At 44.6% G+C, this 19,509-nt stretch overlaps 1 protein-coding gene across 4 annotated transcripts in view; it reads left to right on the forward strand.

The window, feature by feature from the left end:
- LOC120044002 (tight junction protein ZO-2-like) overlaps positions 1 to 19,509 on the forward strand; it is a 100,482-nt gene that overhangs the window by 69,033 nt on the left and 11,940 nt on the right. For all 4 annotated transcript variants that reach the window (XR_005476520.1, XM_038988598.1, XM_038988612.1 and 1 more), the window contains exons 2-13: positions 247 to 300; positions 5,250 to 5,374; positions 5,535 to 5,637; positions 6,342 to 6,969; positions 8,945 to 9,048; positions 9,351 to 9,504; positions 14,365 to 14,461; positions 14,757 to 14,905; positions 15,151 to 15,214; positions 15,802 to 15,952; positions 16,300 to 16,408; positions 18,643 to 18,862. Coding sequence is in view for 3 of the 4 variants with exons in the window: in XM_038988598.1 (XP_038844526.1) it covers positions 247 to 300; positions 5,250 to 5,374; positions 5,535 to 5,637; positions 6,342 to 6,969; positions 8,945 to 9,048; positions 9,351 to 9,504; positions 14,365 to 14,461; positions 14,757 to 14,905; positions 15,151 to 15,214; positions 15,802 to 15,952; positions 16,300 to 16,408; positions 18,643 to 18,862 (1,958 nt within the window). In the remaining variant the exon portion in view is untranslated. The remainder of the gene's footprint in view (positions 1 to 246; positions 301 to 5,249; positions 5,375 to 5,534; positions 5,638 to 6,341; positions 6,970 to 8,944; positions 9,049 to 9,350; positions 9,505 to 14,364; positions 14,462 to 14,756; positions 14,906 to 15,150; positions 15,215 to 15,801; positions 15,953 to 16,299; positions 16,409 to 18,642; positions 18,863 to 19,509) is intronic.

A 19,509-nucleotide genomic window follows, 5' to 3' on the forward strand; every position in this document is an offset into this window, starting at 1 on the left:
CACATTATTCAATTTCTGTTAGTCACATGTCTGTGGAACTTGTTCAGTTTATGTCTCAGTTGCTGAATCTTGTTTTGTTCATACAAATATTTACACATGTTAAGTTTGCTGAAATAAACGCAGTTGACAGTGAGAGGACGTTTCTTTTTTTGCTGAGTTTATTATATAGTCCGAAATAATACTGCGTTATGTAACTATCTATTTTTTCCCCCCATCACGACTAACTGTTTTGTTCTCGGTCCACAGAGCTCAGGAATGGAGGAGACTGTTTGGGAGCAGTACACTGTGAACCTACAGAGGGTGAGTTGAACTCTGTCTCTCTCTCTGTCTATAGACAGTGCATTCGGGAAATAATCACACCCCTTGACTTTTTCACCAAAAAATGTACATTACAGCCTCATTCTAAAATGTATTTTAAAAAAATTGAAAAAAAAAGGTTTCTCATCAATCTACACACAATACCCCATAATGAAAAAGCGAAAACACCTTATTTACGTAAGTATTTAAACCCTTTGCTATGAGATTTGAAATTGAGCTCAGGTGCATCCTGTTTCCATTGATCATGCTTGATGTTTCTACAACTTGTTTGGAGTCCACCTGTGGTAAATTCAATTGATTGGACATGATTTGGAAAGGCACACACCTGTCTATATAAGGTCCCACAGTTGACAGTGCATGTCAGAGCAGAAACCAAGCCATGAGGTCGAAGGAATTGTCCGTAGAGCTCAGAAACAGGATTGTGTCGAGGCACAGATCTGGGGAAGGTACCAACCAATTTCTGCAGCATTGAATGTCCCCACAAACACAGTGGCCTCCATAATTCTTAAACGGAAGAAGTTTGGAATCACCAAGACTCTTCCTAGAGCTGTCCGGCCGGCCAAACTGAGCAAGAGGAGAAGGGCCTTGGTCAGGGAGGTGACCAAGAAGCCGATGGTCACTCTGACAGAGCTCCAGGGTTCCTTTGTGGAGATGGGAGAAACTTCCAGAAGGACAACCATCTCTGCAGCACTCCACCAATCAGGCCTTTATGGTAGAGTGGCCAGACGGAAGAAACTCCTCAGTAAAAGGCACATGACAGTCCGCTTGGAGTTTGCAAAAAGGCACCTAAAGGACTCTCAGATCATGAGAAATAAGATTCTCTGGTCTAATGAAACCAATATTGAACTCTTTGGCCTGAATGCCAACTGTCACGTCTGGAGGAAACCAGGCACCATCCTTACAGTGAAGCATGGTGGTGGCATTATCATGCTGTGTGGATGTTTTTCAGTGGCAGGGACAGGGAAACAAATAATGATTGAGGGATAGATGAACGGAGCAAAGTACAGAGAGATCCTTGATGAAAACCTACTCCAGAGTGCTCATGACCTCAGACTGGGGCCAAGGTTTACCTTCCAACGATCCGAAGCACACAGCCAAGACAACGCAGGAGTGGCTTCGGGACAAGTCTCTGAATGTCCTTGAGTGTCCCAGCCAGAGCCTGGACTTGAACCTGATCGAACATCTCTGGAGAGACCTGAAAATAGCTGTGTAGCGACGCTCCCCATCCAACCTGGCAGAGCTTGAAAATCTGCAAAAAAGAATGGGAAAAACTCCCCAAATACAGGTGTGCCAAGCTTGCAGCTTCATACACAAGAAGACTTGAGGCTGTAATTGCTGCCAAAAGTACTTCAACAAAGTACTGAATAATATGTAAATGCGATATTTCCGATTTCTTTGGGGATATACATTTGCAACCATTTCTAAACCTATTTTTGCTTTGTCGTTATGGGGTATTGTGTGTAGATTGATGAGGGGAAAAAATGTAATCCATTTTAGAATAAGGCTGTAACATAACAAAAGTCAAGGGGTCTGAATATTTTCCAAATGCTCTATATATTTCTCTGTCTCTCTCGTGTGTGTGTGTGTGTGTGTGTGTGTGTGTGTGTGTGTGTGTGTGTGTGTGTGTGTGTGTGTGTGTGTGTGTGTGTGTGTGTGTGTGTGTGTGTGTGTGTGTGTGTGTGTGTGTGTGTGTGTGTGTGTGTGTGTGTGTGTGTGTGTGAGAGAGAGAGAGAGACTACAAAGGGGTAGTTAACCTGTGACTTTTACATGTACTGGCCCTCCTATGGTCTCTCCCCAGTGGAGGTTCACAGTGTAGTGTGTGTGTGGTGTTTTGCCTTTGCCATCAGCAAAGGACCATAGCAGGTGAGTTGATTCCATTTGAAACCAGGGGGGAAAAAAAACTGATTTTGGTGATTTTCATTCAATGTAATCCATAGAAATGTCCTTTGAAAGAAGGTTTGTTGACATATTTGACATTTGTATTTGTATCTGAAAGCATAGTTGAGAATAATTAATCTTGGTTGGCATATTTATGACATGTTGCCCTTACCCAGGACTCCTTTAAAAAGGTAATGAACAGTCAAAATCATGTTTTACATTTACGTCATTTAGCAGACGCTCTTATCCAGAGCGACTTACAGTAGAGTGCATACATTTTATTACATTTTTTACATACTGAGACAAGGATATCCCTACCGGCCAAACCCTCCCTAACCCGGACGACGCTATGCCAATTGTGCGTCGCCCCACGGACCTCCCGGTTGCGGCCGGCTGCGACAGAGCCTGGGCGCGAACCCAGCCCAGCCTGGGCGCGAACCCAGAGACACTGGTGGTGCAGCTAGCACTGCGATGCAGTGCCCTAGACCACTGCGCCACCCGGGAGGTTTTCATGAAACCAGATCAAAGTATGATGACCAAAGCATGAAAAATGACTGTTGCTTCTACATTGATAAAGTTTGATCATAAAGTTACTGGTCCCCTCCCCCATGTCAAGCACTTGGATTCATTATTAAGGGGACAAGGTGACGTCACCTTAACTCTAATTTTAATAGACCAATAGTAACATGATCATTTAAATAAGTACCGTCTTGTAACCAACATCGGAGAAGGGGTGTTTACAGATGGGTGTGATTTATATACCTAGATAGCTACTCTAATTGTGATCAACATTTCACTGTTGGGTGTCACCAAATATAATTACAAGTTTACCCTATTCATCTATGGCAAAGATACTCAAATATTCCCCTTTCATCTGTTTCTGATGTTAGCTAGGTCTTCAGCCAGCATGGAACAAAAGGGGATGAAGGGTAGTTCAAAACTCTGACGCAGTTGTCAAGTTAACACATCATCCGTCAGTGCTGCTGTGAACCGCATCACAAGAGAAATGCCAAGCGGGAGATAAATAAAAGTATTATAGAATTGATGCAATTTCAATGTTGTTTGAGTTGCTTTTTGTATCACCACAATTACTGCAACACTGCTCAATGCATACTGTATGTGTTTCAAAGAGCGGTCATTCAAGGCGAGCTCATGAATATAAGCTCCTTGCCCACTCGCTCTGTCTTTTCAAACTTCCTGGTCGATAGCCATGAGAGAAAAAGTACTTTTCAGAATAACTGTTCAGGACCTTTAAGACTCCATAATGTTTCATTTGTAGATGCTACGGGCCTCCTTTAAGACTCCATATTGGTGTCATATAAAGCTTTACTGCTTGCTCTGTAATATTAGTATTTTTATTTCATATATTTTTTCACATGATGTTCAACGATATAAACTCAGCAAAAAAAGAAACGTCCCTTTTTCAGGACCCTGTCTTTCAAAGATAATTCGTAAAAATCAAAATAACTTCACAGATCTCCATTGTAAAGGGTTTAAACACTGTTTCCCATGCTGCCTTACAACAAGCCTACAAGCCCTCAGTCCAGCCTCTCTCAGCCTAATGTGGGCAGTCTGAGCATTGATGTAGGGATTGTGCGTTCCTGGTGTAACTCAGACAGTTGTTGTTGCCATCCTGTACCTGTCCCGCAGGTGTGATGTTTGGATGTACCGATCCTGTTCAGGTGTTGTTACACGTTGTCTGCGAGGACGATCAGCTGTCCGTCCTGTCTCCCTGTAGCGCTGACTTAGGCGTCTCACAGTATGGACATTGCAATTTATTGCCCTGGCCACATCTGCAGTACTCATGTCTCCTTGCAGCATGCCTAAGGCACGTTCACGCAGATTGGCATCTTTCTTTTTGTGTTTTTCAGAGTCAGTAGAAAGGCCTCTTTAGTGTACTAAGTTTTCATAGCTGTGACCTTAATTGCGTACCGTCTGTAAGCTGTTAGTTTCTTAACGACCGTTCCACAGGTGCATGTTCATTAATTGTTTATGGTTCATTGAACAAGCATGGGAAACAGTGTTTAAACCCTTTACAATGAAGATCTGTGAAGTTATTTTGATTTTTACGAATTATCTTTGAAAGACAGGGTCCTGAAAAAGGGACCTTTCTTTTTTTGCTGAGTTTATTTGACACACTAAGGAGGTAAGTGTTGTTAGGGGAAACCACGTCTCTGACTAATACCCTGCTCTCCATATCCCCCATTACTGTGTGTGTGTGTCTGTTACTCCTCCTACAATGCATCTTCCTTTAGACGGACAGGAGATGTCTTGCTTCCCCTTTGATAGCCAAGAGCTCCAAGGTTGACCTGCTTTCTCTATCGTTCAATCCCTCTCTCACGCTCGTGCTCTCTCGCTTTCACTTTCTCTATTCCTCTCTCTTTCTCTATCCATCTCTCTTTTCGTGGGAGATTTGTCATGTCTACTACTTGGACGTGACTGTATTCTGGCTAGAGCGAGTGTGTGCGTGCGTGTGATTGTTTTCTATCCGTCTTGCACTGCTCTCCTGGTCTCTTTCTTTCTCTCCCCCTCTCTCGCTCCTCTATGTCCTTCTAAACCTGTGGGTTGTGATACATGTGTCATTCAGGGCAGAGACTGTTAGAGCCAAATTGGAAACGCAAGCTGTCTGCTCCCCCCTCCTCCCTCACCCCACCAACCGATCTCCTCTCATCTTCCCCATCTATGTGGTTGTAGTCAACCCTTCAACCCAGCCAATGTTACCATGCTCTCTCTACCTGTCTGTCTGTCTACTTTCTCATTCAATGTCAAACCATTTGTTTGTCTGACCTCCCAATCCCATTCCCCTGTCCAATTTCAACACTATATCTTTCCATTGCCCAACCCCCAGCTTAATTGTCTGTCTGTCTGTCTTTCTCTCTCTGTCTCTGTCTCTCTCTGTCCCTCACTCTCTCTCTCTCTCTGTCTCTCTGTCTGTCTCTTTCTCTCTCTCTCTTCTCTCTCTCTCCGTTTCTCTGTCTCTCTCTTTCTCTTTGTCTCTCTATGTCTCTCTCTCTCTCTCTATGTCTCTCTATGTCTATGTATCCTGCATGCAGGACTCCAAGATGGGGTTTGGTATCGCTGTGTCGGGGGGGCGGGATAACCCCAACGTGGAGAATGGAGAGATGTCAATCATCGTGTCAGACGTCTTGCAGGGAGGACCAGCTGATGGACTACTGTTGTACGTTACACTGCTTTTTTCCCCCCAAATCAGTACAGATGAAAGCTAGGAAGGACACAATGAGAGGAAGCCATTTTAGACTAATGAGGTACGCCCCTAGAACCCTTTTATTTGAGGTTTTGTGTGAACTGTGTGTTGTGTTTGTTGTTTCCCTCCCCAGTGAAAATGACCGTGTGATCCAAGTCAACTCCATCCTCATGGACAACGTGCCTCATTCCTTCGCTGTGCAGCAGCTACGCAAATGTGGGAAGATCGCCAAGATAGTGAGTATCACTGTAGTTAGTTAGTTAGATTACAGGAAGGAAGCCAACTGAAGAAGGTTGGCAACAATGGCCAATTGTTCAAGAGATTTGTGTTTTTCCATTGGCAATTAGATGGATCATATAATATTAATATTAATATAGGCCAGACTTGGAAATATAGATTTTCATACCAATGATGTAATGGTTGACCAGACTTATACAGAGATGATTTGGCCCAGCAGTTTAAAAAAGTTAACCAGACAAGTTCAGCTAGTTCTAGCAGTGTGACAGTGTTTTACACTCCACTGAGCTTGAGCTCCTTCTTTCCAGGTGACGCTCCTTCAACACTGCACAGCTAAAAAATAATCTTACTAACCTTACTGTCATGGCCTCTGCTCCTGCCCCGCCTCTGCTCCTGCCCCGCCTCTGCTCCTGGCTCTGTGTGTGTGTGTGTGTGTCTCACGGGTGTTTTGTTGCACGTGTTAACTAATGCGATCCTTTCGATCAAAATGCTGCAGTCTAGTGTTCAGCCTCTAACAGTTTATCGTGTGTGTGGTGTGTGGTGTGTGTGTGTGTGTGTGTGTGTGTGTGTGTGTGTGTGTGTGTGTGTGTGTGTGTGTGTGTGTGTGTGTGTGTGTGTGTGTGTGTGTGTGTGTGTGTGTGTGTGTGTCTGTGTGTCTGTCTGTGTGTCTGTGTGTCTGTGTGTCTGTGTGTGTGTGTCCCAGACGGTGAAGAGACCTCGGAAGGTGGCTCTCCACTCCCTGAAACACCCGCCCTCCCCTGGTGCCGAGAGTCGAGACTTCGGCTCAACCCGCTACTACGATGCCGATGACAACCAGAGCGACGGGGGCTGGCATCGTGGCAATGGTGGTCCTGGTTACAACCGCGAGCCTCGCGACCTCACCCCCGACAACAAGAGCTACCTGGACCCCAACTACGGCAGCCGTGGTAACCGGGGGAGAAGCCGGGGGAGGAGCAAAGAGAGGGCGTCGCCAAGCCCAGAGCCTCACCACGACAACAGCAGTGGGCGGGCCTTGGACCGGGAGCCGCCCAGTCCAGAGAGGCCACAGTATCCACGGGAACGCAGTCGGGGGAGGAGCATGGACCGGGATAGAGGAGGAGGAAGTCCAGGTGGGAGGAGCTACAGCCGGGGAGACAGCTACGAGCGAGGAGGGGGAAGGTACGGGGATGGGGGAGGTACCGGGGGGAGGATGGTGAAGAGTAAGAGTAGAGACAACCTCCGTGAGCCGTCCCGTTCGCCCTCTCCTGACCTCCCCCGAGGAGGAGCTGGAGACCTGGAGCCCCTGGAGAAACCTGTTAATGTCCTGCTGGTCAAGAACAGACCCAACGAAGGTGAGAAGCTGTGATCAATGATTTTTTAATTGGCGAGTTTAGCAAACTTAGGCATGACATGCCAGCAACAGGCGCTGACACTCCACATCCAAGTATATCTGACCAAATTATGAAAGACAAGCATTGTAATTTTGAATTCCGTAAAGTGAGTGTAGAAGAGATAAAAGAATATCAACAATGACAAGCCACCAGTGTCTGACGACTTGTATGGAAAATTACTGAGGATAATAGCGAACGATATTGCCACTTACATAAATGACTGATGATTGGCTGAGAGAAATTGATACTAAGATTGTGGGGGCTGTTTTGTTAGACTTCAGTGTGACTTTTGACATTAACGATCATTAGTCTGCTGCTGGAAAAACGTGTGTTATGGCTTTACACCCCCTGCTATATTGTGAATAAAGAGTTACCTGTCTAACAGAACACAGAGGGTGTTCTTTATTGGAAGCCTCTCCAACATAATCCAGGTAGAATCAGGAATTCGCCAGGGCAGCTGTCTAGGCCCCTTACTTTTTCAGTCTTTACTAACGACATGCCACTGGCTTTTAGTAAAGCCGGTGTGTCTAAGTATGCGGATGACTCAACACTATACACGTCAGCTACAAGAGCGACTGAAATGACTGCAACACTTAACAAAGAGTTGCAGTTAGTTTCAGAATGGGTGGCAAAGAACAAGTTAGTCCTAAGTATTTCAGAAACTAAAAGCATTGTATTTGGGACAAATCATTCACTAAACCCTAAACCTCAATTAAATATTGTAATAAATAATGTGGAAATTGAACAAGTTGAGGTGACTAAACTGCTTAGAGTAACCCTGGATTATAAACTGTCATGGTCAAAACATATTGATACAACAGTAGCTAAAATGGGGAGAAGTCTGTCCATAATAAAGCGCTGCTCTACCTTAACAGCACTATCAACAAGGCAGGTCCTACAGGCCCTAGTTTTGTCGCACCTGGTCTACTGTTCAGTTGTGTGGTCAGGTGCCACAAAGAGGGACTGCCTGCAAATGGCTCAGAACAGGGCAGCACGGCTGGCCCTTGGATGTACACAGAGAGCTAACATTAATAATATGCATGTCAAATCTCTCCTGGCTCAAAGTGGAGGAGAGATTGACTTTGTCACTACTTGTATTTATGAGAGGTATTCACATATTGAATGCAGCGAGCTGTCTATTTCAACTACTGGCACACAGCTCGGACACCCATGCATACCCCACAAGACATGCCACCAGAGGTCTCTTCACCGTCCCCAAGGGCAAAACAGACTATAGAAGGAACACAGTACTACATAGAGCCATGACTACATGGAACTCTATTCCACATCAAGTAACTGATGCAAGCAGTAAAATGTATTACAAAAAAAAAAAAAAGATAAAAATACACCTTATGGAACAGCGGGGACTGTGAAGCAACACAAACATAGACACAGACACATGCATACACACACGATAACATACGCATTTACACACACGTACAAATGGATTTTGTGTTATAGATATGTGGTAGTGGAGTAGGGGCCTGAGGGCACACACTTAGTGTTTTGTGAATGTATTGTAATGCTTTTAAAATTGTTTAACTGCCTTAATTTTGCTGGACCCCAGGAAGAGTAGCCTGCTGCCTTGGCAGGAACTAATGGGGATCCATAATAAATACAATTACAAATCATGTCTGGTCCTTTACAATAAGTGGTCGCCCTTAAGAAGGGATGTTGTGCACAGGAAGGAGGCAGCTTATGAGTGACTGAGTCCCAAATGGCACCCTATTGCCTACTGTGTATACTGTATAGTGCAATACATTTGACCAGGGCTCATTTGGGACATAGAAAATATTTACTGCTTTGATTTGGAAGGGTCCGTTTTTATTTGTGCTATAAGGTTGCAAGGTCAGAGGTGAATGTGGTTTTATGGTCAGGCTGTGTATATTCGTTCTCTGGTTGCCGCAGCTGTGTGTGTGTGTTTATGTGTGTCTAGAGTATGGTCTGCGTCTGGGCAGTCAGATATTCATCAAGGAGATGACCAGTACAGGACTGGCTGCCAAGGACGGAAACCTACAGGAGGGAGACATCATCCTCAAGGTAATATACCACACACACACACACACACACACACACACACACACACACACACACAATTAATATCTTGTTCTCTCCTTTAGACACACATACACTCTCAATGTAAGTTCAATCGGTCGTCGTTGGCATGGCTACAAAGAAGGATGCTGCCAAAGAGGAACATTTTAAATCCTCTCTCCCACCAAATCTCCCACCAAATCACTACTCATCTAACACTCATTTACACTAATCTCATTTCTCCTTCTCTCTCTCGCTCTCTCCTGTCCTCTCCTCTCCCATCTCGCTCCTCTCCTCCCTCGCTCCAGATCAATGGGACAGTAACAGAGAACCTCTCTCTGAACGATGCAGGGAAGCTCATAGAGAAGTCTAGAGGAAAACTCCAACTGGTCGTCCAGAGAGACCGCCGCCAGATCCTCATCCGTATCCCGCCCCTCGTAGACTCCGACTCCGAACCTGATGGTGAGTGGCTAACTGGGGAGGGGGAGGGATTACGGACACCTGTCCTGACCAATAGCAAAGCTGTATTCACAGAGTGTAGTGGGGTTTGAGTGGTTTAGATTGCCTGTAGAAGTCCCAGAGGGCTACAGTGCCTGTTAGTTTTCTCTGCTCCCCTGCATTGATCACTGTACTGTATAGTGTTGCCAAGTCTAATTTGCAACACTATACAGTGATCATGAAAACCAGCACCATTCTTTGGCTCAAAACTGGGTCTTTCACAAGTATGAATAGGTCAAATCACTTCAGTTGATGTAGTAGTGTACATTACATTTGCAGGTTAAAAATGTCAAATAGGAAACATATTACATCTGATACTGATCAGGTTAGGATTTAGGTGAAGATATCTAAGTTTGCTCAGGTTTGTTATCAATAGAAAACAATATTCAAAAGTATCCAATGGCATTATTTCAACATTCCTCCAGAGTAGACAGCCACCATCTTAGGCCACGGCCCTGTTGCAGTAAAAATATCTGGCATTCAACGGGTTAAAAATAAAAATGGGACACGAAATTGGAAAGTCTCACGTTTCTGCTTGCAGCTGCCATATCGCACACACACAAAGGTTATAGAGTCCATTCTTAGTTGACTTAATGTACAGACAGGACATAGTGACCTAAAGTGGTTCATTACTAGCCTAAGTACGCTATTTAAGGGTAAACATTTTGGGCGTTTACTCTCATACTAGGAAGTTAAACAGACCATGAATATAAAGTATTGACAACAAAAATAGATTTCCTCAATCGTAAACCTACAAAAGAGAAATCATTTTTTGTCTTCTCTCTTCCAGATAAAATGTCATTCTTTTAGATGAAGGACCACCCAAGAGAGTCACAACAGTAATGTTTGCATTGGTTGCCTTTAAACTGTAAAAATGAACTCTGCCAACCATTACACTACTACAAGTTGTAAAGCTTTTACACTTTGCACTTCCTTTTTTGCTATTAAACTTTAACTTTTTAATATTTTCCTAAAACCAATAAAATATTTTAATCACTATCTATTTTGTACTGTGTGATTTATTAAGGACAGTAGGTTGAATAATGCCAATGGAACAAATATTACATTTTTTACTGTACATTTAGTACACATATTTTACTGTAGTTTTAGTTGTACTTAAAAGTACACACAGTACAAGCTTTGTACCACTTTAAGTGATTGTTTTATTCTATCTATAGCTTTGATACATATTTGAGCATATTCTGACATTAGTAAAGACATGCAACAACTTAGAGAAGGGGTAAAAACTTAGCTACATTTCAATTCCAAATAAGATTTGGAATTGTGTGAAAAACCATGTCTTGTACAGTATAAGTGGGTATGATTACTGCATCATTATAACCATTGTAACAACATATTAATATTCTTCTTTCAGTATTAACAGGAGTTGAATACTAGGATTTTAGTGAATAATTGTCAGTATTTTAACCCATAATTTAACATACAACATTACCATTTCATACAAAGTATTATTTTCATTTTCAGGGCTAATCATTAACATTAACATGGTCTCTTCCTGTCATTGTGACGGTATGTGTGATAAACTGATCTCAGGCCAGCCTATGAAAACTAACCTGATTTCCGTGCCTGTCTCCTGTCACAGCAAACCAGCTCTGATAGGCGGATTACCAGGAAGTAGTGGGTGGCTGAAGGCAGGGAATAGGAGGGCAGTTGAGGATTTGAACAGAGAAGAACAGGATCACTGGCTGACCCACTTACTGCCTGCAACATTACTGCCTGTCTCCTCATAAACCATTCGTTTTGGATGAGGTCTTTCAGTAAATTCCTTATTCCACTATTATCTAGATACCCCTCCACATAAACCAAACATCCCGACGCCACTACTTTATCACCCCACCCCTCCATATAATCCAGATGAGATTGTCAGGATGGGGGTGGGAGTGGGGTCCTGGAGGACCTGTGCCTCTGAGACCGTAATCTCAACCCTTACTCTAAAGTACCCTGTGTGCTTTCCCTCCGGAGTTAAAACCTTCCGACGGTGGATTTTATCGGCCTGTTATTTCTCTTTAGCTTGGTTTGTTTATATCTCTCTTTCCTCCCATGCCAAAGTCCTAGCCGCCCAGCCTGTGCCCCTGCCAGTGCCTCTGCCAGTACTCTGATTAAAGAGGGGGGAGAGAGAGCAGGGAAAGCAGAGAGGGGAGGAGGGCGGCGCACAGTACAAAAACAGACCACTCTGTTCAGTACATATTAACAAACAGACCCTCAATCTAACAAACATACCCTCCACTACACCACTGAGGGTATACGCAGGTACAGTGTACACCATATAACCACTTTTTTTGTGGGCATTGCGTATACTCACTTCTTAATCCCTGTGCTGCGTATCAAAGTATTGTAGTGGAGGTATACGCTGTATCAATTAATATGGCTGATAGAACAAATCAGAATGTTTAGCTTAAAATGTTGACAAACTTTTATTTATCATGTTTTAAGCGCAGCAATGTGCACACGGCGGCAGGCCTACATGCAAATGTTTCAAAATGAAATTTGCGGGAAAATAGTGTTCTAAAATGCACACCGCACATGCAAGCTGTTTCATGGACAGAGATGGAAATATCCATTCGGAATTTAGAAAGAGGGGAGATCTAAAGATGCAACAACTGTCATAGGTTGCTAATATGACTAGGATAATGCCTTTGGCTACTAGACAATGAAGGAAAGTTGAACAGGAGGGCACATATGAGGAAGTCTATCAAGTAATTTCCTCCATGTTTCTTTGGTGGGATTTTGGCTTTCGGCTACTTTGAAGCAAGGTAAGACATGCCTCACAATATGAAGTAAAACATCCAGGTTTCAAACAATTAGGAACAGGGAAAATGTAGCGACATTAATGATATTCCTAACCTCCTGGTAGATGGAAAGGCTTTCCCTAAAACCTTCTCAATTAAATGTTAACTAGCTGCAAAGTAGCCTATGCCTTCCTGGCAGAATGATTTCATGATTATTTGCATCAATCCAGTGGCCATTTGTTTTGCAAACTCCATCTCATGTGTGCTACAGAAACTTTGCTAACCAAACAACAGTGCTAGGTGCCTGCACATTTGAATTAAAGGGGAACTACACAAATTATTTACATTTTTCCCAGACCTCACAAGTGGTCTCCTGATGTTATGAGAGGCATGTCTGTCTGTCCAGTCATCTGTCTGTTCAGCCGTCTGTCAGTCTGTCTATCTACCTCGGTGTCTGTATGTCTGCCTATCTGTCTCTGTGTCGGTCTGTCTCTCTGTCTGAAGTTCTTTACAGGAGCTGAGGAGTGTTGATGCAACAGGATCATGCACTTTCAGATGCAACACCACCACTCACAGTAACGACTTCCCTCGCCACTCCCTCCCTCTCTCTATCTCTCTCTTTCTTTCTCCTTTGCTATCGCTCCTTCACTCTCTCGCTCTTATGGTCCTTTTCCCTCCATTTTTCCATCAATCTCCCTCTCTCCCATCCCCCTCCTTCTCTCTCCCATCCCCCTCCCCTCTCTCTCTCCCTGAGAGGACCATGGAGTCATCACTTTTCCCCCTCCACTGCTCTTCACTACACCGTGATGTGTTACAGTAACAGTCTGTCTCAATGACTAACTGTAATTTAATTAATAGAGATTTAATGGACTGTCCCAAGGAAACATCACCATGGTCGGCCCCACTAACAAATTCACTTCAATCACTTTTTAATTGGACAATTAAATGTGAAAAATGTATTTGGTAATGGAGTGAGACTGAATATACTGCTACGCCCGAGCCAGTGCTAAAGCCATAGAGCTATGGGGGAATAGTTTAGGGCCCAGAGTTTTATTGACCTGAAAACACTCTGGGCTATAGTTTTCTGGGCTATGGGCCTGGGGTTTTTCATGGTTACAGGGCACTAGATATGATGTGTCTATCTATCAACCTATGCCATATTTTAAACAGGGCAGTTTCACAGTCTCTCTGTGGCTTTCTTTCGCTCTAACACCTGGGTCCTCTCAAAGCCTGTTAAAAACTCCTCTTTTCCACAGGCTTCTCTGTACTCTCCCTCTTCCCACTTCTCTCCTCCTGCTCTTTAGAACACTGCTCTGAGTCCCACATCTAGGACCGAGACAGTTTTAGAAGATCAAAACCATGACAGACCAATGAAAGGCTTCTCATTGGCAGAGACATCAGAGGGAATGAACAGGAACAGAGTGACAGAACGAAGCGACTGAGGCCTGTTAGATCTCTGTACTGTACAGTGCAGTCTGTAAATGTCAGTAGTGTACTAAGGCCTAGTGTGGCATCTGGTGCTCACTACCTTTTCATTTCACTGTTATGAAACCATACAGACAATCTACTACATATCTATCTAGTCATAGAATACATAGCAACACGGATCTGGAAACTTAACCTCTTCAGTTGTTATGAGTCACAGATATCATATGTGCATACTAAATACTATATGTACTGTATGTTAGTATGCCTTTGTAAGGACTTTGGCAAATCTTCAGAATTTCCAACAGTCACTCTGGTTTAGAATGACATTATACTGTATACTCTGGTTTAAAATGACATTAATATACTCTACAGTATTTACTGTGGTTTAGATGGACCGTACAGTATAGTACAGAACTTTGTATATACTGGGAAGTCACTCAGAGCGTGTTGTAGAGAGGCAGAGAATGCTTCGTTAACTCTACCTATATCTGACTCCTACACAGCTAGGGGACTGGTGATTCTTCTTGGGGCAACCAATCAGGTTTCCACTGGTGTACAAGTTCTCCTGGTGAAGGGAACACAGTCCATACGATTTCCCTGTCTCTCTAATCTCCTATGTTTCCCTCTCTCTCTGTCTCTCTCTCAGATATCTCAGAGATGGAGTCCTACTCCCCACAGGAGGACCGTAGATCTCGCCAGTCGGACCTATCTTCCCACTCCTCCAACGAGAGAGAGAACCCCAGGTTAGTGGGAGGGGGGGGGGGGGAGAACCTGTCTGTTGATGAATATATGGATGGATTAGAGATGTGAGAGGAGGAGGAGACAGATACAGTATAGATCAGTCAGATATATTATTAAAGTTGTTGTTACTGTACTGTGTTATATAGCCACTACATTGTTACAGTATTGTCCCAGTGTCCAACCTGTCCTGGGTGGGTGGATGGATGTGAGAGGAGAGCTTCAGAATAGGTCAGTGAGGTACTGTTACAGTTCTTGTTACAGTGTCCAACCTATCCAGTTTGTATCCCTCCCACCCAGACCTCTAACTAGCCTGGAAGACTCTCCCAGGGTAGCCAAGATGTCTGCCATGGCCTCGCCCTTTAGGGTGCCCCCCCTACAGGACCCAAACGCCCCGGGCCCTGCCATACTGACCTCAGAGGGACTGCCACGCCTCGACGAGCAACCAGGTACCCACAATGCATATTTTACCCACAATGCATCTAGAAAAGTGTCCTCAAATCCTACCTTAAGCCCTGTTTAAATTAAATCTTATAACATTCGTAACCAGGTGTTGGTCTACAGCTTTTCAGCCTGGCATTATCTAGCCTGTCATTGATTGAGTATGTAATCAACCAGTACGGGTGGTCATTGATGGGAACTCACCCATCAGTATTTGTTTAGATGTGTTCATGTATGTGTGTTTGTTTACCAGCGTCAGCAAAGATTACTCCTAAGATTCTGCTACGCCCCAGCCCAGAGGATGAAGAGCTCTATGGGTGAGTAGATCGCTGTCCAGAGTTATAGTGCCCTATAAGAAACACTGACCCAGGCTAGCACATGGAAAGAGGGAGAGTCAGAGGTGGACTCTCCTCTCCTTTCCTCATTCATATTCATGATGCATCCATGGCTCCATCTCTCTGCTGTGTGTGCGCGTGCGTTTATGTGTGTGTGTGTCCGTAGGGAGGGAGGGTTATTTTTACGTTCTCCTAGCACTGGGCTGGGTGTGCTGACAGGCACTATTTGTCTGTAGTCTGAGGGAAGGAAGGAGTGTCTCAACCCTCCTCTCTCTACTGCAGGTGAAACCTAAAATACACAACTAGCTGCAGACTAACTGCCTCGTAGTCTGACCTTGATCAGGACTTCTGTTACCTACAACTAGCTACATGTAGTCTGAGTTTAAAGGGACAGAACTTAATTGATAATGACATAGGTTTTTTGCATGTTTTTTTGTTTTTACAAAAGGATAGTTCCTAAGCCAGTGTTTCAATTGGGGTAAAGAAAGTTCCACCACCTTTGTTTCCAAAGCATCTCACCAATTGAGTTGATCCTAATGTAACCACTTGTAATGTTGCTATCCATTCAGCGCTAACACGGTGATGGTGAGTTTCCAGAAGGGGGACAGTGTGGGTCTGAGGCTGGCGGGGGGTAACGATGTGGGCATCTTCATCGCTGGCATCCAGGAGGGTAGTCCTGCCGAGGAGGAGGGGCTACGCACAGGAGACCAAATCATGAAGGTAACCATATTTGGCAACGTGAACGGCATTGGAACATCTGAATTCAATACAAAACCTGTACACCAAAGTCAACACCAACTTTCTGAAAGCGAATATCTGTTGTGTTGATAACTGGAGACTCATATTTTGAATTGTAGTCAATAAAACAACCCTTAATTTCCCCATGAACCTGTGTGTGTGTGTGTGTGTGTGTGTGTGTGTGTGTGTGTGTGTGTGTGTGTGTGTGTGTGTGTGTGTGTGTGTGTGTGTGTGTGTGTGTGTGTGTGTGTGTGTGTGTGTGTGTGTGTGTGTGTGTGTGTGTGTGTGTGTGTGTGTGTGTGTGTGTGTGTGTGTGTGTGCGTGCGCAGGTGAATAGCGTTGACTTCCGAGGCATCGTGAGAGAAGAGGCTGTTCTGTTCCTGTTGGAGATTCCTAAAGGAGAGGACGTCACCATACTGGCCCAGAGTAAACCTGATGGTGAGGCTTCTACAAGGTTCTAGAGATTGTCTCACAGAGTTCTAAAGAGTTCTCTAGTCTTCGTGTTTCACAGGGTTCACAGCGTTTCCTGGATCTATAGTACTTCAGAGGGCTCTAGACATAAGTTCCATATACACTTCTATGGTTCTTGACTTCTATCGTTTTCCAGAGAGTTCCAAAGCGCTAATCTTACACTGCCCCTCAGTATTCCATAGTTATCCACATAATCTGATTTAATTTCAGGGGAATATGGTAGCGTTCACTAAATTATTAAATGTTTCCTGACAAGACAATAATAATAATAATAATAATAATATATCCCATTTAGCAGACACTTTTATCCAAGGTGACTTAGTCATGCGTGCACACATTTTACATATGGATGGTCCTGGGAATTGAACCCACTTCCCTGGCATTATAATCGCCATGCTCCCTAACTGAGCTACTAAACTTGTAGCTGTGGAACAGCTTGATGGACAAAGAAAAGGGAGAGTGGGTCAGTCCTTTTTCTTAGTCAGTCTAGTTGAATAGGAGCTATAATGCAGCAGGATATGAAAGGATTAAAGTGAACAGTGGAATAACCCCATGAGCAGAGTAGTGCACACTGTCCTCTCCATGCTCCTCTCTACTCATTACACAAACACTGTGGGTCAGACCCCAGGGCTACACGCACGCATGCATGCACAATCACACACAAATGCAGACAAGTACACACACACATATACAATAACTTTGTGTCAGTGTGATACAGAGACACCAGCTTGTTGCCCATCGGCACTGAAACCAGTTACAGCCAGTCACGCACGCACACACACACAGAGAGGGGCACACAAGTTACGTAATGAGAACATTGCCTCATAAACCCATTGCCCCTGAAATGTGACATGTAACATGTACAGTACAAACCGAGTCTCTGTATAACTGTGTTAGGGTTTATGTATGTACTATGTACTGCATAAGTTCATCTTTAAATGAATGAATCTTTAAAAACTGTGTTAGTGTGAACTATGTGAATACTACCAGCATATAAACCTTATGTTCCTGTTTGTGTGGGTGCTTAGTTGTGTCTGTTTAACTATGATGGCACCCTATTTCATTTTGTAGTGCACTACTTTTGGGATGCACCCTGTGTGTTTGAGAGGTACCAGGGGCCTCATCTGCAGACAGACAAACAGACAAAAAGACAGGCAGGCAGGCAGGCAGGCAAGCAGGGAGCAGTGACTATTAGCCAGCCAGGCTGTGTAAAGCTAGCAGCTGGGTTGTCGGGGAGCGCTGTGGGAACGCTATTGAATTTGGAACCCCACCAATCTTGTACTACAACTCTGCGTACGCACACACACACACACACACACAGGCGTATACACACACACGTGCGTACACCACGCACACACATACACACACTGACAGCAGACAGCCAGCCAGCCTAGGAGAGGACAGGCATGACTGACCTCTACTGTCACCATCTCTCGCTGCCTTTCTCATCCCTCCTCTCTCTTTTTATCTCACCCCTTTGTCATCTCTTCCTCCCTTTCTCTCTCTCTTCCTCACTCTCCCTCTCCTCTTCCCGCTCCCATTCTCATCTCTTTCTCTTCGTTGCTCTTTCTCTCCTCGTCTCTCTTTCTCTCCTCGTCTCTCTCTCCTCGTCACTATTTCTCTCCTCGTCGCTCTCTCTCTCCTCTCCCCTCTTTCTCTCTCTCTCCTCCTCGTAATCCCGATCTCCTTGGTGTGAGATTGTGCCTCGAGGGTAGTGGTGTTTGCCTGGCTACCTAAACTCCTTGCTTGCTCCGGCATAAAAGGCTACACCACGCCCACGAACGTTTCTTCTCCGCAATGAATCTGGTTCGGAGTACCTCCCTGATGATTTCTAGAACGCAAACTCATTCTAACCGTTCTGATTGATGGAAAGGAAAGGGGGACATGGAACATGGGTAGTAAGGAACCACTTGTGGCAACCAAATGTTCCTGTTGACGTTCATTAACCCTTGTCGTTGAGAGCTACAGGGTTTTCAGGAAAGTTAGTGCTCAGCTTGACCAAAACTCTGCATGCCATTTAGCTCTTCAGAACTAGGGGTTGGTGACTACTGATGTATAGTGCATGCTATTGTACATTTGGATTTGTAGTATGAGCAAGGAGTGAAGCCTGATCTCTCTTTCACTTCCTCTCGCTCTCTCTCGCTTTCTCTCCTCCCCTCCCTCTCTCCTCTCTCCTTCTCTCCTCCCCTCCCTCTCTCCAGTCTACAATGACATCCTGGTGTCTGGTCGTGGGGACTCGTTCTTTATCAGGACTCATTTTGAGTATGAGCGGGAGGCTCCCCAGAGCCTGGCCTTCTCCAGAGGGGAGATCTTCAAAGTGATGGACACTCTCTACGATGGCAAGCTGGGCAACTGGCTGGCCATCCGCACCGGCAAGGACAAACAGCTGCTGGAGAAAGGCATCATCCCCAATAAGAGCAGGTAATCATCCCTAAAGCGTCATCCCTAAGAATGGCAGGTAATCATCCCATAAACATCATCCCTAATAAGAGCAGGTAATCATCCCTAAGCCATCATCCCTAGCTAGAGCAGGTAATCATCCCTAAGGCATCATCCCTAACTTGAGCAGGTGAGATAGAGACAGCGAGGAGCTAGCTACTGTAGCACAGTTAGCTAGGGTCCAAGATATCATCCCTAACTAGAGCATATGAGCTGGAATGGGAGGGAGTAACCTTAACCATAACAGTTAGCTCAGGTCCAAGACATCATCCTTAGAGCATGGACTAGGAGGAAACTAAGTTAGAATTTCTCAAGTCAGGATTGGGCCCTAGTATAGTAACTTTTAGAGGACCGATACGATTCCCTGGCCATCAGTTGACTGTCGGGAGTGTTCAGCCACATCAGTCAAATCAGAGCCATCTCTCTCCCACATTGGGATGAAATACTCCTAGATCACACACTAGAGTAGGGTTCCCCAACTGGCGGGCCGCAGCTCAATCTAAGTGATGATCCCTTCACTAGAGTCTCCCCCTGATCCCTGCACACACACACACACACACACACACACACACACACACACACACACACACACACCACTCATCTGACCTGCCACTACACCAACATCTCCT

The sequence above is a fragment of the Salvelinus namaycush genome, chromosome 1, assembly GCF_016432855.1.
Source record: "Salvelinus namaycush isolate Seneca chromosome 1, SaNama_1.0, whole genome shotgun sequence".
Taxonomy (NCBI): Eukaryota; Metazoa; Chordata; class Actinopteri; order Salmoniformes; family Salmonidae; genus Salvelinus; species Salvelinus namaycush.